This window comes from Mirounga angustirostris, unplaced genomic scaffold (assembly GCF_029215605.1).
Source record: "Mirounga angustirostris isolate CCGP_5_RB_7025 unplaced genomic scaffold, mMirAng1.0.hap1 SCAF_13, whole genome shotgun sequence".
Taxonomy (NCBI): domain Eukaryota; kingdom Metazoa; phylum Chordata; class Mammalia; order Carnivora; family Phocidae; genus Mirounga; species Mirounga angustirostris.
Genome location: NW_026991721.1, coordinates 82,489,616 through 82,506,135, shown reverse-complemented (window position 1 = coordinate 82,506,135; position 16,520 = coordinate 82,489,616). Strand labels below are relative to the sequence as shown.

The 16,520-nt window shown below is 38.7% G+C and overlaps 1 protein-coding gene across 3 annotated transcripts in view; it reads right to left on the bottom strand.

Annotated features, from left to right (window-relative positions):
- Positions 1–16,520, bottom strand: part of OPCML (opioid binding protein/cell adhesion molecule like) — a 491,212-nt gene that overhangs the window by 90,953 nt on the left and 383,739 nt on the right. For all 3 annotated transcript variants that reach the window (XM_064577212.1, XM_054512191.1, XM_064577213.1), the window contains exon 3: positions 6,949–7,074. In XM_064577212.1, coding sequence (XP_064433282.1) covers positions 6,949–7,074 — 126 coding nt within the window. The remainder of the gene's footprint in view (positions 1–6,948; positions 7,075–16,520) is intronic.

The window sequence follows — 16,520 nt, the reverse complement described above, 5'->3', positions numbered from 1 at the left end:
TTTAAGATTTTATTTATTTATTTGAGACAGAGAGAATGAGAGAGACAGAGAGCACATGAGAGGGGGAAGGGTCAGAGGGAGAAGCAGGCTCCCTGCTCAGCAGGGAGCCCGATGCAGGACTCGATCCCGGGACTCCAGGATCATGACCTGAGCTGAAGGCAGTCGCTTAACCAACTGAGCCACCCAGGCGCCCGGCAAATTTTTTCAAGACATTTTTCCTAGGAATTTCTCACATGAAAACTAAGGGCTGTAGGGGCGCCTGGACGGCTCAGTCTGTTGGGCGTCTGCCTTCGGCTCGGGTCATGATCCCAGGGTCCTGGGATTGAGCCCCGCATCGGGCTCCCTGCTAAGCTGGGAGCCTGCATCTCCCTCTCCTGCTCTCCTTGCTTGTGTTCCCTCTCTCGCTGTGTCTCTCTCTCTCAAATAAATAAATAAAATCTTAAAAAAAAAAAACAAAAAAAAAAACTTAGGGCTGTAGTAGAAACAGTCTTAGACTAATATATTTTGTGACCTCAACATTTAGCAAAGTGAATAGAACATAGAAAAGAGCTGCCCAACAAGGTCAGAACCATGGGAAATGATTTCACGAGTCTTAGCTCTCTTAGCTTACATGCAATTCACTCATCTAGGAAACTCATATATCTAAAACAAAAGCCAAGCAGGATTTTCCCCAGAACAGTTATCTGCAGTGTCGTTTATCACATTCATGAATGCTCATGCCCTTTCCTCCGAGAAGTTTCTCTCCCGCCACTATGTTCGTATTCAGGGCTAATCAACTTGGTTATATAGATTCTTGCTCATGACAAAGTAGAAGTAAATAATCAGAAGGAATGTGGCTGCCAAAAGGCTAGTATGCTGACTTTAGGAAGAACTGACAAGTAGTCATTTGGAGAGAAGGAAGGAAAAATACCGGAACTATAAAAAACAGACACAAGAATTTAAACAATATTTTAGGGCCCTATTCCTGGTTATCACAGTCTCTAAATGCTAAGATACAATTGATATGCATGATGCTGATGTTACATTGTAAAGATGAGGCCAAATAGCACTCACTGTACTCAAGGAAACAGAGGAGAACATAATACATTTTTAAAATGTTTCCATTAAAAATGACTCAAGTCAATGATAAAGGAGTCAGCTTCGGTTACCTGGAAAATTCACTTCTGTGAAATAACTCATTCGCTTGCTCCCTGAGGTATTACTGTGTATGAGTAGATTGTAGGAGCAACTCACTCACAGGTGAATAGCTGTCATCTTAAAATCTCCATGGAGAGGAAACAGAAAAGAAGAATTTATTATTTTCCCAGAACATCTGGCCTTTCCAAATACGTCATTGGAAATGGGGCCAGGTGTGTAACACATTCTAGTGGATTCCAAAGTCATTGTAAGAGGGAACGACAACACTCCTTAGAACACAACAGCCTGTGCTGTGTCCTCTGTCACACCCATCTGTGCAACTTCGGTTTAAGAAACGAAGAAACTTTGGTTTCACATTATTCAAGTGCAGCTTAGTTTCCGCATTATTCATGGTTTTACATTCATGAGCCTTCCAATGATTGCTGGCCCAGTGCCCCTTCTCTTGTCCTTCAGGAGGGGAAAAGAAAATCATCCTTGGAACCCACCTGTTTCGCAGTGTGTTCCTAACACACTGGCCACTTGCCAATCCACTTCGTCTGGCTGTTTTGGGACCTGCCCACTCTTTTGGAGGGAAAATTCTTTGAGGCTGCAGCCTGTGATTCCATCATTATTTTAATTCCTAAGCTGTAGGTCACTCAGAACAGATTTCTATGTGCGTGAAGGCTATTAAACAAGTGCTGTATTCTCTAGCAAATCCACATAAATATGTTTTTTAAAAAACCCATTATCTGCTCCTGAAAACAAATTAAATATAACTTTTTATATCTGAAGCTAAATAAATACATGGTCAAATGCTCAGTGGTTTGCATGTCAATTGCAAAACCCCCGAATGTATGTTTACACAGCACTTTTCTTTGAGATGCTCACAATGCTTAATAATCATGATCCTGTAACAATCTTGAGTTTTCCTTGGAGGTGAGGCAGATGTCCTCCTGGCAAACCTAGTTTCTGGGAATCTTCATACCTGTCAACATTGCAAAGGAAACTGGGAGTCAAGAGATCTCCAGTTAGATATCCTAGTCTGGAGAACCAAAATGCTGGGGAGACTTTGAATCCACATGTGGGATCTGGATTATTTGTTTCAAAAATTCCACCCTACTTTCATAGGAAGGACTGGTTTTGGGTTTGTTTGTTTATTTTCAAGTGAAAATGGGCCGAAAATACATAGTTATTTCAAAGGGGTTCCCAAGAAAGTGGCAATGATGGGAATATTTGCACCATGGAAATTGGCAAATGCTACCAGGGCTCTTCTGCCTTCCCATTCTTGGTCCCAATCAATTTTAAACATTTACCAGTATACCAAGATCTAAAATCCTTCCTTTTTCAACTATATATCATTTCAGGTATAGATCATATGGAGCTGTTTTTTTCTTTTTTTTCTCTTCATTACATCTATTTACTTTTTATATTTCAGAGATTCCATATTGTTTCTGATCCATGCAGGCTTACCATTATTTTTCTCTAGTGTGATAATGGATTTATTGGATCATTAGCTTTTACCTTTTTCCTATAATTTCTAGGGATTGGCGGCATGTGTTTGGTCTGTCTATTTTATTTTATTTTATTTTATTTATTTTTTTATTTAAAGATTTTTATTTATTTTTTGACAGAGAGAGAGACAGCGAGAGAGGGAACACAAACAGGGGGAGCCGGAGAGGGAGAAGCAGGCTTCCCGCCGAGCAGGGAGCCCAATGCGGGGCTTGATCCCAGGACCCCGGGATCATGACCTGAGCCGAAGGCAGATGCCTAACGACTGAGCCACCCAGGCGCCCCTTGGTCTGTCTTTTTAAACTATAAGCATTGGTCTGTCTTTTTAAACTATAAGCATTACCACTATTCTTAATCTTTAATAATCTGCTTATTAAAATATTCTATTTCTAAATTAAAGTTTGTTTATTCACTTTGTTATACAGATCCCTAAATTTAACCAAGAGATTTCAAATCTTATGTTATTAGCATTTTGGGAACAAGGCTGTCCAGTGAGCTAAATTCTCCAATGTAATCCTATTGAAATTTCAATGGAAATGTCATTGCAACTTTTATTTCCTGTTCTTGCATGCTGAATTAACCAGCAAATTGTTCTAAAAATGCTTTTTGATGTTCAAGTTTTATTGGCTGCTCTTCTAAACCTTTAAAACAACTTCCCAGAGCCTCCTCAACTCTAAGTGAGAAGGAATAGCCTTCTAAAAATAAATAATGGTAGTCACTCTGCAGATGCACATTTTAAACTTGCCAACTTTCCAGGTTCCAAAGCTTTTCAAATTTGGAAAACAATGCTTTGAGTTTAAAATATTTAAATGTCTTTGAAAGAGGAGGAGAAAGACAATGGGGGGAAGGAAAGACAGCAAAGTGAAGGCCAAAGCTATGAAAAAGGCAAAAGGCAACTGAAAGTAGATCATAGCCTGGGAGATTTGAAGAGCAGAGGAATCATTTAAATGTAGGGTTTTCTGAGCTTTTTTGAGGCTGAATTGTAACTATTAAGTTGTATAAAAGATTGAGAATATGGATGAATTTCCCTTATTTTAAGAGGGAAAACTTACCAGTGTACCATTAGAAGGTATTGTTTAAAAACACTTACACTAAGTCGAAATGCCTTTCAATCGGAGGGGGAGACAAACCATGAGAGACTATGGACTCCAAGAAACAAACTGAGGGTTTTATAGGGGAATGGGGTGGGAGGATGGGTTAGCCTGGTGATGGGTATTAAAGAGGGCACGTTCTGCATGGAGCATTGGGTGTTATATGCAAACAATGAATCATGGATCACTACATCACAAACTAATGATGTAATGTATGGTGCTTAACCTAATTAAAAAAAAAAAAGATTTCTAGGCTCAGAGAACTATGCATTCAGGATCAAATAAATGCATTTTGTGATTTCAAGCATTTATAAAAACCTCTGAATTTACCAAATACATAGAAATTGGTCTGATGTTTAGACATAGTTTTGTATGTAATATAAATCCAAAATTATCCCTCACTTCAAGCAAAATTCCCATGGGCCTTATGTCTTTGGGAACATAAGCTACTGCCCATTTACATTAAAGTTGGGCTTTGTGATGTCCCTCATGTATAGTTTAACATTCTTGTTAACATTATTTTATAATATAGACATTTTGTGTTTCAATATCTGAGATCTGTATACAAAGAATGTTCAGAGGATTTATTAGCATTATCTTTTCCTGCAACAAGGCTGGGGTTGCCATATGCATCTCTGTTTACATGGAGGACATGAGACCATTTAAGTTTTCCCTTAAATGGTGCTCCTAGTAACAAGTCCAAACTCTCATCTAGGAAGTACTGCTTATATAAATTATGTTACAGATTAGGGGCAAATCTTCAGGTCAGTATATCCCATATCTCTATGTGTATATTTTAAAAATTTCATTGAGATTTTAATTTACATACAATAAAATGTTCCCATTTTTACTGTATAGTTTACCATTTTGACTTACGTAAGCGGCAACATAACCAGCACCACATTCAAGATCTAAAACATTTCCATCACCTGAAAAAATTCCCGTGTGCCCCTTTAGTCACATCTCCCCAAATCCTTACTTCAGGTAACCACTGACTTGATTTCAGTCACAATGAATTAGTTTTGCCTATCAAATCATGCAGTAGGTATTTTTGTGTCTTGCTTCTTTTGCTCAGCCTGTTTTCGGGAATTGTCCATTTTGTTACATGCGGCAATGATTTGTTCCTTTTACTTGCTGAGAAGTCATTTTTAAATGTTTAAAAATAGATAAATACACAATTCATCTATTTAATTGTTGAAGGTTTGAGGTTATTTCTAGTTTGAGGCGATTACAAGTGAAGCTGCTATGAACATTTATGTACAATGTATATTTGTAGACAGACATTTTCATTTATCTTTGGTGAACACTCAGGAGCAGAATTTCTGGGTCATATGTTAAGTGTATGTTTAACTCTATAACAAAGTGCCAAACTGTTTTCCATAGTGCTTATAGCATTTTATAGTCCCAGAGCTAATGTGTAAGAGTTTCAGTTGCTCCACACACTTGGCAACACTTGATATTGTCAGGGTTTGTTGTTGTTGTTCTTGTTGTTTTTAAGTTTGACAGTTGGCAATTGTGTAGTGGTGTTTCATTATGACTGAGTTTTCCTTTCTATGGAAAATATATTGCGCATATTTTCATGTGCTTATTTTTTATTCATATATCTTCTTATGTGAATTGTCTGTTCAAATGTTTTGTTCATTTCAAGATGGGTTGTTAGAATTATGTTGTAACAATTCTTCATATAACCCAAATGAAGCCCAAACATAACCCAGACAAAACCCCAAATTCTTTGTCAGATTTATGAATGGCAAATGTTTCTCCCAGTCTATGGCTTGTCTTTTCATTTACACTTAATGGTGTTTTTAAATTTGATGAAGCCATTATGAATTGAATTGCATTCCCCCACCTCCCCCCAAAAGAGATACCCTGAAGTTCTAACCCTAGTGCCTCAGAATGTGACCCTATTTGGAAATAGGGTCTTTACAAGTTTACCAAGATCGGATGAGGTCATTAAGGTGGGCCCTAATCCGATATGTTGGTGTCCCTATAAAAAGGGAAAATTTGACACAAAGACAGCACATATGGAGAAGTCCATGTGATAATGAAGGCAGGAATCAGGGTGATACATCTGCAAGCCAAGAAACACTAAAGCCCGCCAGCCAACCACGAGAAGCTAATGGATTTGCATCAGGCAGGTTCTCCCTCACAGCCCTCAAAAGGAACCAACCCTACCTTCCCTCGATCATGGACATCTAGCCTCCAGAACTACAAGGAAATACATTTCTGTTGTTTAAGCCATGCCATTTGTAGTACTTTGTTACAGCATCTGTGAGAAAATAATACAAAGCCAAACGTATTCATGTTTTCTTCTTTTATGGTAAGGGCCTTTGATGTCCTAGCAAAACTTTCTCTATCTCAAGGTTACCAAGATGTGTTCCTATGTTTTCCTCTAGATCTAGGTTATTTTTACATCATGCACAGGCATACTCCACACATTCTCCTATTTCACTGAAATTCATGTGTGTATTTTCTGATGCTTGAGGGAGCATTTGTTTCTTGTATAATTTCCAGAATTAATCATAGTTTCTAGGAATGTATAAATATACCAAGTGACTCTGTGCCCATCTCTTCAAGTTCAACTTGGAGTAAGTTTTAGTTCCAAAGGGATAGGGCCCACTGTTCTTTTGGTTCCCTTCCTACAAAGGTGGAGACGATTATCACTGACGTTTAATGCCAACCACTGAGTGCCCAATACATGCATGCTAGGTGTACTTCACCTTTTCCATCATCTTTCTTCCACTCAGGTGGACTATTGATGTATAGGTCAAATAGGTGTGGCTCTGGGGAAATGGTCTGAAAGTACTGAGTGAGGAGATCTTTTTTCTCAAGGATGCACAGTAACACCAACATTTACAATGGGCATTCTAGCCTTCTAGCACTCTTCTTAAAGAAAGGGCAAATGACCAACTGACCCATGCATCTCCACCTTGAGAAATTAGTATCTTTGAAGTAATGGCACCTCTGTTCTTCCTGGTTGGGAAAACAGAAGTTTTCTATGGTTATAAAAAGGACTGAGAAAATAATTCAGTACATTTTCTCTTTATAAATCCTTTTTTTTTTTGGAATGGAATGCTCAGTGACTGATGCATGTGGCCTATTTGCTTTTACATTACTATGTTACAAATACAGCATTGCTTTCTGATTCCCAAAGTTTTGTTGTGCTTTAGAACAAATTCTTCAATAGAATAATAGAATACCTCTGAAAAATTCCCAAAGGTGAAGGCCTTACCCTTGACTGACAGGTGTCTCCATGTCACAGTTGGCTCTGGTCTGCCAATAGCAAGACACAGCAGGGTCACACTGCTTCCCTCATTCACAGTGATGTCTGAGGAGATATTCATGATCTGGGGAGGAACTGTAAAGAAACAAAGGAGAAAAGAAATACATGAGAATGATTCTTTGCACTCAAACGGAGGTATTAGTCTATAAATATTTGCATAGCATGCTTTTATGATAAGTATTATTCTCAATAATAATGTTCAGATTGCTTGATTTGACAACGAGGTGGCCATTAACACTGTGCACTGCTAGGCTCAACCCCGGCTCTCCGTGGAACATGGCAAAAGCAGAAGCACTTCCATTGCTTTGTTTTCCTCTTCTTTTCTTCATTTCCTACCTGAAAAGATATGACTCATCACTCAAGGGACCTCAAAGATCACCTCCCCTCTGCAGTTTTCCCTCACTTCTCCCCAGATCCTGAGAAGAGAATCACCTCTCTCTCCTACTCTATTTGTCCGAACTTTCCACGCAGATACCACTGAGCATGAGGTATCACGGCAGATTTTTTCATGCCTGTCTTTTTACCTAGAGTTAGTTGCTCGAGGATAAGGGTGGAGTCACATGCATCTCTATTTCCTCAGTGTCTAGCACAAGGCTGACAAGGGTCCTGCTTAATTCCTCTTTGAAAGAAAGATCCAAAGAACGGATGGAACAGACCCAAAAAACTACGGGGTGGGATTGGGGGCAGGAGGTCAAAGCTTTTAACGGAGGATTTCAAATACCTAAACCTTTCTTCTCTGTTATGTTTCAGATTCTCTGAAGGATGGCAAGAGAGGAGACTCTGAGCCTACGGCTATGCTGATTTATTCAAACTGCCAGTTTAATTATGAATTATTAATTACCAAACAGGTAGAGTACTGGTAGGTTCCGAACCACCCAGAGTCAGTGGCAAAGGAGAATTATGGCTGATGCTTGATTCAGACAACTCTGCAGCCGGGAGTTTTATGCTGCTGAGACCTTAGAGGTAAGTCTTTTCAAGAAGAAGCCATAAGTAACATGTAGAACATTTGACTTCTTAAGGGAATCCATATTAGCAAATAAATAAAAATTGCCTAGCTTATAAATCTGCCATATTTTGGATTATTTCTGCATTAGGATTTGGCCTGAAATTTCATTGCACATATTTTACCCAAATACACACTGGGAAAAAACAGTGTGCATTCTAACTACACTGCATTCTCATGAGAAAACTGTACTACTTGTTTTTCAGTATTTTCTAGCTTGTTAAAAAATAGTTCTGGGCTTAGAAATGTTGATACTTTTTTCACTTTTATAAAGCAACAACTTCAGTGCATCTTCCACAATATTCTCAGAATAATGTCTGCTTTAGCTGGATATGTTGGCCCTCTGAAGTTCTTTCTCTAGACCCAGGAGTCTCCCTGGTGCTGGTGTTAGGGTAGACATAGCTCGGGGGAGGGGGTTGTACAGTCAGGTTAGTAGAGGATAATTTAGTACATGTGATGCCCAGGGACAGATCTCCCAACACAACCCCCAGTTCAGAATCATCAGTTCTGTACATGCTGTGTTGCATCTGATAGTTCAAGGGGTCCTGGCTTAATATATATTTGTAAAATTCCATGGATATTTAGCATGACCTCTTCATTCTCCAGGTGCTCAGTCAATGTCACCCATTAGGGGGCAGGTTCCTGGAGTGGAATTGCAGAGTTACTCCACACATTCCCACCAAGCCCCATGCAGTGCTGACTGCCCCCCTGGCTCTTCCAGAAGGACCCTGCTACTTTCTCAAAGGAGGAAAGATAAGTATAGCATCAAGGGTGTGGATACCAGGAAGAAAGGAAGCACAGCGAGTAAACTGAGAGAAAGAAAAGTTCTTTCTTTTCTCAATTATGATATCCTTATTATTAATATGTACGATGCACTAATGTATATTAATACATAATGCTTGTTTTCAAATTGCTTGCACATATATTATCTTATGGTTTCTTCACAAATTATGAAATAAATAAAACAAATATTCTCACTATGAAAAATGAAAAAAAAAAATTGAGGCAAGGGGAGGGTTAAGTAAATTCCCCAAAAGGACATGGCCAGTAAATGGCAGAATTCTTTCCATCAGGTTAAGCTGCTTCTTTGTTTTAACATCTTATCAAGGCCCGGAACACAGTATTTATGTTTGCATATTCTGTTTCCTCTGCTTTGAATGATCTCCCAGTGTTTCTTCGCTCACAGCACTTAACCACAATGAAGGAAACCACCTCATTCCAGTTGCTTCCCCAGCACAATGCACACCACTGAGGGAGGAGCCCATCTTCGGAGTCTTTGTTTCTCCAGGGCATGCTACTCACCAAAGGCGGCTCTCAAGGCTTCTAATTTAATTTTAAATCTGAATTGAATTTGGCAATACTCTTACGGCCCTCCCTTTGTTAGCATGACAATTTTTTGAAGAAAGGAGCACTTGAAAATAAATAAATGCTTCTACATATTTTGACAGGAGACCTTGGTTCCATTTGCAGATAACTTATCTGTGGCAAATGAATCTAAGTATCTATGAATCTATGTGTCAATCTATGTATCTATGTATCTCTCTACCCATATGGTTATACAGGTAAACACAAAAATGTACAATCCAAATACTTATCCAAAGTATCAAAATTACTGCCAGAAAATGATAGGACTCACACAAGTCTAAAAGATGACAAATAGCACAGTGTGTTTTAGTCACATCTGCAGACACAAGGGGTCCCCAGCCCTGCCAATAATTCATGCATCGGTTCTCTTCATTGATGGTGGTGGGATACAACCCTTCATATGGTTCTGCAGATTGTTCAGTGCACAACTACGAGCACTTCAAATTGTGGTCCTTTAAGATAAATAGATTAAAAAATCGTTCAATAGATATAGACATATAAATGTATATATAGACATAAATAAAATATTGTCTGCCACTCTATGTATATATGCATATATATATACACACACACAGAGACATATATACATAGACATACATGTATATATAAAGAGAGAGATAATATTTTATCAGATAGCAATCAGAGGAAGAGGCAGATTTCCGAAGTATCTTAGAGTTCTGGGTTACCACGAGGTATTTATATTTATACATTCTCTCTTTACCCTTAGCATGGCCAGCAGCTCTTAAACACAAAATATTCTCGAACCTGCCCCATCCTCTCCAATCACACTGCCATTGGGTTAGTTGAGAAGCTTATTGTCTCTCGCTTGGAATATGACAAAAGTCTCTTCATTTCTCAACCTGCCACCATTTTATAATTCCAAACCCTATACACCTACCACAATCACCTCTTAAATATTTTTCTTCTGACTAACACCCCCAATATCTGCCCCTGGCTAAGACTGGAAAGTCCAAACTTCTCAGCAGGATTTACAAAACCATTTGTAGTCTGGCCATAACCTAACTACTAGCCCCTTCTCTAACAGGTGGCCCCCACACACTTCTCTGAGGCTACATCGTTCTCTCATCTTTGTGCCTTTTACACATACTATTCCTTCTGCTGGGAAAGTGCTTTCCCACTTCTGTGCCGCATGAAATCCTCATCCTTCACTCAACTCAACTCAGCTCAACCAGGAACTCCTTTATGATGCCTTAGTTGCTCTCTCTTCTGTTCCCAAGGCATTCTTGTTTATGTCTTTATCATGCAATTTATCTTTGCAACTAAGCTATTCCATGGAAGGGATCTGCTATATTTATCCTCCTATTCCTATTATATAAAACCAAAACCTGATATGTAGTAACATCCTTTTCCCCACTTAATGTAATATATGAATGCATAGGTTTTTAAATTGGGTATCTTATAATCTGTCAAGTGTTTTCTATCCTAGAGATCTGACATTCAACTTTTCCTCTCCCTGAAATACCCCCCACCTTCATAGTATGTATTTTTTTTTCCCATCGGGGCTCAGTTTTGACGTTAGCTCCTCAGAGAAGTCTTTGTTAGGACCCTAATCCTGCCCCCAGCCCATCTAATTCAGGTCCTTCTGTTCCAATGTCTTCTCAACCTTAAATATTCCTTAATGATTCTTATATAGCTTTGTGTTTTTATATACATTTCTATGATTATTTGTTTAAAGTCTTTCTGGTCCTAAACTATAGGCTTTTATAAACCACTATATCCCCAGTACTTAGAACTATGCTTAGCACATAATGGGTGTTTAATAAAATTTTGTGGAGTAAATAAATGGTTACTATATATACAGTTGAGCCATGAACAACACAGGTTTGAACTAAATGGGTTCATTAATATGCATTTTTTTACAGTACAGTACTATACATGTATTTTCTCTCCCTTTGATTCTTAGTAACATTTTTTTTCTCTAGCTTAATTTATTATAACAATACAGTATAAAATGCATGTAACATATAAAATATGTGTTACCAGTTGTTATGTTATTAACAAGATTTCTGATCAACAGTAGGCTCTTAGTAGTTACGGTTTTGGAGAGTTGCAAGTTATATGTGGATTTTCAACTGCATGGGGGGTTGAAACCCCTATCCCCCATGTTCAAGGGTCAATTACAGTTTCTTATACATGTTATTATGCATTTGTGAGGAAACAAACCTGAGTAAATTAGGGATTGAAACATGTGATTCTGTACATATTAACACCATCCTCCATAAAGTTGATATGATATAGTTGGAATAGCATATGAGAAGGCCATGTACCATAGCCTAGGTTCTGGGGTCCAACATACCTGTGTAACCTTAGACAATCTTGGCTTAACTCCTCTGAGCCCCTAGTTCTTCACATCTGTAACATGAAGAGAACAATTCTCTTTCTAGCTACTTATTAGAATTAAGTGGAAATGTGTAGAATATACTAGCACAGTGCCTGGAAATGAATACTTAATAAATGTTAGTTGCTATTATTCATTTTTATATATTCATTTTTGATATTATTCATGCTATTTAGAATCATGCTATTTAGCTTAGTCTGTTCCTAATTGCTCATTTTCTAAATCTCAGTTCCTTCAAAGTTAAGTCTGGACTTATATATAGACGATGTTCTCCTTTGATAACTGGGAAGCCTGCATTATATATGCTTCCAGGATAAAAAGTAAATATTCAATAAATTTGAACTTCTTCCTCTTTAGCTGAATAATTGAGCCTAAGCAAATGCACGGGGCAAATCAACAGGTTTGTTTAAAGAGATTGCCTGACCCCTCCTTATCTCTTTTCTTTTAGGGAGTGTCTGTTTCTGTTTGTAGAAGGGACAGGGTACAGTCTTGAGCACCATACTCCATTATTTCAAGGGCACTAATTTCACCCATTTCAAACCTACCCTGTCCCTGTCCCGCCACAGTATTTGCTAATTAGGTTTTAAGTGTTTTGTTTAAGACTGGATGTCACTGTTTAAAAAAAAAAAAAATCTTGTAATTTGTAATCATAAAGGCTGAAGTTTGAATACCATTTTTCTTCCAACTAATTTCTGTGTGATTGAAAAAAAAATACTTAAGGCCATTAAGCCTCAGCTTCCCCTACCATAAAATGGGCAAGAATGTGGAGATTAGATTAGATTAGAGAGAATTTTTTTAAAATTTTATTTATCTGTTTATTTGAGAGAGGGAGGAGGAGCAGAGGGAGAGAGAGAGAATCTCAAGCAGATTTGACGTTCAGCAGAGCCTGACGTGGGGCTCAATTCCATGACTCTGAGATCATGACATGAGCTGAAACCAAGAGGCAGTTGCTTAACCAACTGAGCCACTCAGGTGTCCCAGAGAGAATGTTTTAAAGAGACTTAAGTAGCTATTATTGTTTTCTCCTCTGCCCTCCTCCTCTCCTCTCCTTGTTATCCTCAGAGAATAACAAAATATTAAGAGACCATGTGAAAGCTAACATAAATGTGAAATGATTTCCATTATACTCAAAGCTAATTTATAAAAATAATACAGTAAAGACTTTTAAAGAATCGTTATTTCATTCTTGTAGGGTTAATTTTTTTTTTTTTTTTTTTTTTTTTTTTGCTGAACCTACATGTTCAGTTCAAAGCACTTCTCATAGTGTCCTATTGTTTGCTATGTCTTTCTTGCTCAGTGTTTTAACAAGGGAGCTTATTTCATAAACTAGAGTTAAGACTAATTTGGGAATTATAGCATGCATTCTAGGCTAGGTCATGCCATATTCTGTATACGGAAATAGTATGACATGGTGCCAAAAGCAAGACATGAAGTGTGGGATAAGTGGATTCTGATCTTGGTTCTTCCACAGCTGTATAATCTTTTGTAAATCACTTAACCCCTCTGGTTTAGGTGTGTGTGTACATGTGTGTGTGTGTGTTCATTTGTTTCTTTTGGTTGGTTTTAAGTGAAGAAACTAGATAATGAGTTCTCAGATGTTTCTGGTTTAAAATTCTGTGAATTGGTGATCTTCTAGCAACATTACAAGTCCAGGGAGACTGCTATTGGGAACAAAGTGGTACCAGCACCAGCGGCAGTAACAAAATCACTAGTGTAGTTCTTTGAGCCTGCTACTAATTGCTCTGTATACATTATTTCCTTTAATCCTGAACATATTCCTAGGAAGCACTCTCTATTAAAAATCAGCATTAAAGGTAGACATATACATCAATGGAATAGAATTGAGAGTCCAGAAATATATCCATATCTTTATGGTCAATTGGTTTTTCAACAAGGTGCCAAGATAATTCAATGGGGAAAGAATAGTCTTTTCAACAAATGGTGCTAGGATAACTGGATATCCACAGGCAAAAAATGAAGTTGGACTCCTACTTCACATTATACACAAAAAATTAACTCAAAATGAATCAAATACCTCAAAGTCAGAGCTAAAAGAAGAAAACACAGGTGTGAATCTTTGTTACCTTGGATCAGACAATGGTTTCTTAGATATGACAGCAAAAGCGCAAGCAACAAAAGAAAAAAATAGATAAATTGGACATCATCAAAATAGAAAAAACTCTTTAATTTTGTGCTTCAAAGAGTGCTATAGAAAAAGTGAAAAAGAAAACTCACAGAAGGAGATAACATTTTTGCAAATGATATAGCTGATAAAGGAGTAGTATCCAAACTATATAAAAACTTTTACAACTTGACAATAAAAAGATATAACCTAATTTAAAAATAGACAAAAGATTTGAATAGACGTTTCTCCAAAGAAGATATACAAATGGCCAGTATGTTCATGAAAAGGTGTTTAGTATCATAGCTCATTACGGAAATGTAAATCAAAACCCCAATGAGATCCTACTTCGCTTCCACTAGGACAAAAAAAAAAAAAAAGACAGATACTAATGGAAGTTGGTGAGGACATGGAGAAATTGGGACTCTCATACACGGCTGGTGGAATTGTAAAGCAGTGCAGTTGTCTTCAAAACAGTCAGGCAGTTCCTCAGTGGGTTAAGGGTAGTGTTACCATGTCCTCCACTCCTAGGTATGTACCCAAGAGGAATGAAAATAAATGCCCACACAACAACTTGGGCACAAATATACATAACAGCATTATTCATAATAGACAAAAAAATGGGAAAAATGCAAATGTTCATCAATAACTGAAAATGTAGTATATCCATACAATGGAACATTATTCATCCATTAAAAGGAATGAAGTACTGATGCATGCTACAACATGGGTGAACATTGAAAACATGCTAAGTGGAAGAAGTCAGACACAAAAGGTCACATATTGTATGATTTCCATCTACATGAAATGTCCAGAATAGGCAAATCCATCGAGACAGAGAAAGTACATGTGAAAGTTGCCAGGGGCTGGGGAGAGGGGCAGATAGGGAGTGACTGCTAATGGGCACAGGGTTTCTTTTTGGAGTGATGAAGATGTTCTAGAATTGGAGAGTGGTGATCGTTGCACAACCTTGTGCATTTACCGAAGATCATCCTGATAAAGGAATTATAACGCCGTATAGATGTTATTAAAAACAAAGCACAGCCTATCAGCTTTGAAGAAGGAGAACCAGAGCTGTGCTATGAGGAGAGAAGCCAACCCCCTACGTGTAGGTTCTCAGAAAATATCTTTTTCATGTATTGCTATTTCATTGCGTGATGCTCAACCTGCATCCACTAATCTCTCTGTCTCTCATTACCTGCCCACTGTTTCCCCTTTCCTTTCTTTTCAAAATAAGAATGCTACCTTACCCACGTCAGCCTGTTTGGCAATGTTCAAAACACCTCTGTTCATGCATAGTTCCACGTTTGTGCATATGGTCTACCTTCTGCCCCTGTGCCTCTCCCCACTCATCTGCCTGCACAAGCCCTACTCGTACTTGAAAACTGATACTGAGATACAATCCCCTCTTCATTAGGTCTCCCCATTCCAGAGACAGATATAAGGCTGTGCACTCCGGGGCTACCTGTGCATAATAATGTAATACATTCATTCTAAAGCATTTATTTAGTGCCTACTGTATCCTGGGCATTATCTTCGGGGCGAAGAGCAGACAGAAAGGTCTTTCTCTCATGTGAATTATGAAGACTAGTGTTTAGAGGAGAACACTTACACTGATAAATAATCACAGGGATCAATGTGTGGGTGTGCTATGTATGACATGGTGGTACGAGGCGCTATGACAGCCCATAATAGGGGGTCTGTCCTGGTCAGGGAGTTTGTGTGAAGTGTTTGTTCTGGGCAGAGCTGGGCAGAGGGGCCAACATATTTACAGGCTTTGCAGAGACACAGAGTATGGTTCACTTGGGTACCTGTGGCTGAAGTCAAAAGAGTAAAATCACACAAATAGAGAGCGGACAGGTAAGGTCAGACCCTATAGCCTACTGGATGAAACACTAAGGTTTGGGCCTTTTTTATAAGAGAAATGGCAAAGGGCATTAAAATGTCTAGAGATGTTGATGATGATGATGATGATGATGATGATGATGATGATGAGTGTTGGAGGCTGGACAGATCTGCATTGCAAATAAGTTGCTCCTGGCTGCAGTGTGTAGAATGGAAGGAGCAGAGCAAAGTGGGGACAAGAGAACTAGCTAGAATGTTGTTCAGTAGTGAGGTGGTGGCAGCTTGGACAAGTGTGCCAGCAGGAGGGAGGGGCAGAGAGGGACAAATGGGAGAGCCCCTTAAGAGGTAAGATGAACAAAGCTCAGGGTTGACAACCTACATGTTCAGTTCAAAGCACTTCTCATAGTGTCCTATTGTTTGCTATGTCTTTCTTGCTCAGTGGGCTGGGGGATCTGTGTGATCCAGGACTGCTATTTGTTCATCTCAGTCTCCCTAGGGCTGCTCGGTGCCTGGTATCTAATAGGTGCTCAATCAATGTGTGCTGAATTTAACTGGGAGTGCAAGAGATTTTCCAGATAACACAACCTCTCGGGATCCAGTGCGGGCAGCCAGAGAGTCCTACTTGCATGAGGTCACATGCTAATGCTTGGGAGGCACGGCCAGATCCATGTTGTTCGGTTTTATAGACTCTGAGTGTGAACTTGGCCTCCCCACATGTCCTGGTGTGATACAGTTTTATATTATGCTGGATAAGATTAGACCCGCTGTACTCTGATTGCTTTTCTCTTCTTCGTTCTATTGTGATGAGAGGAATGGTGGGGAATGAG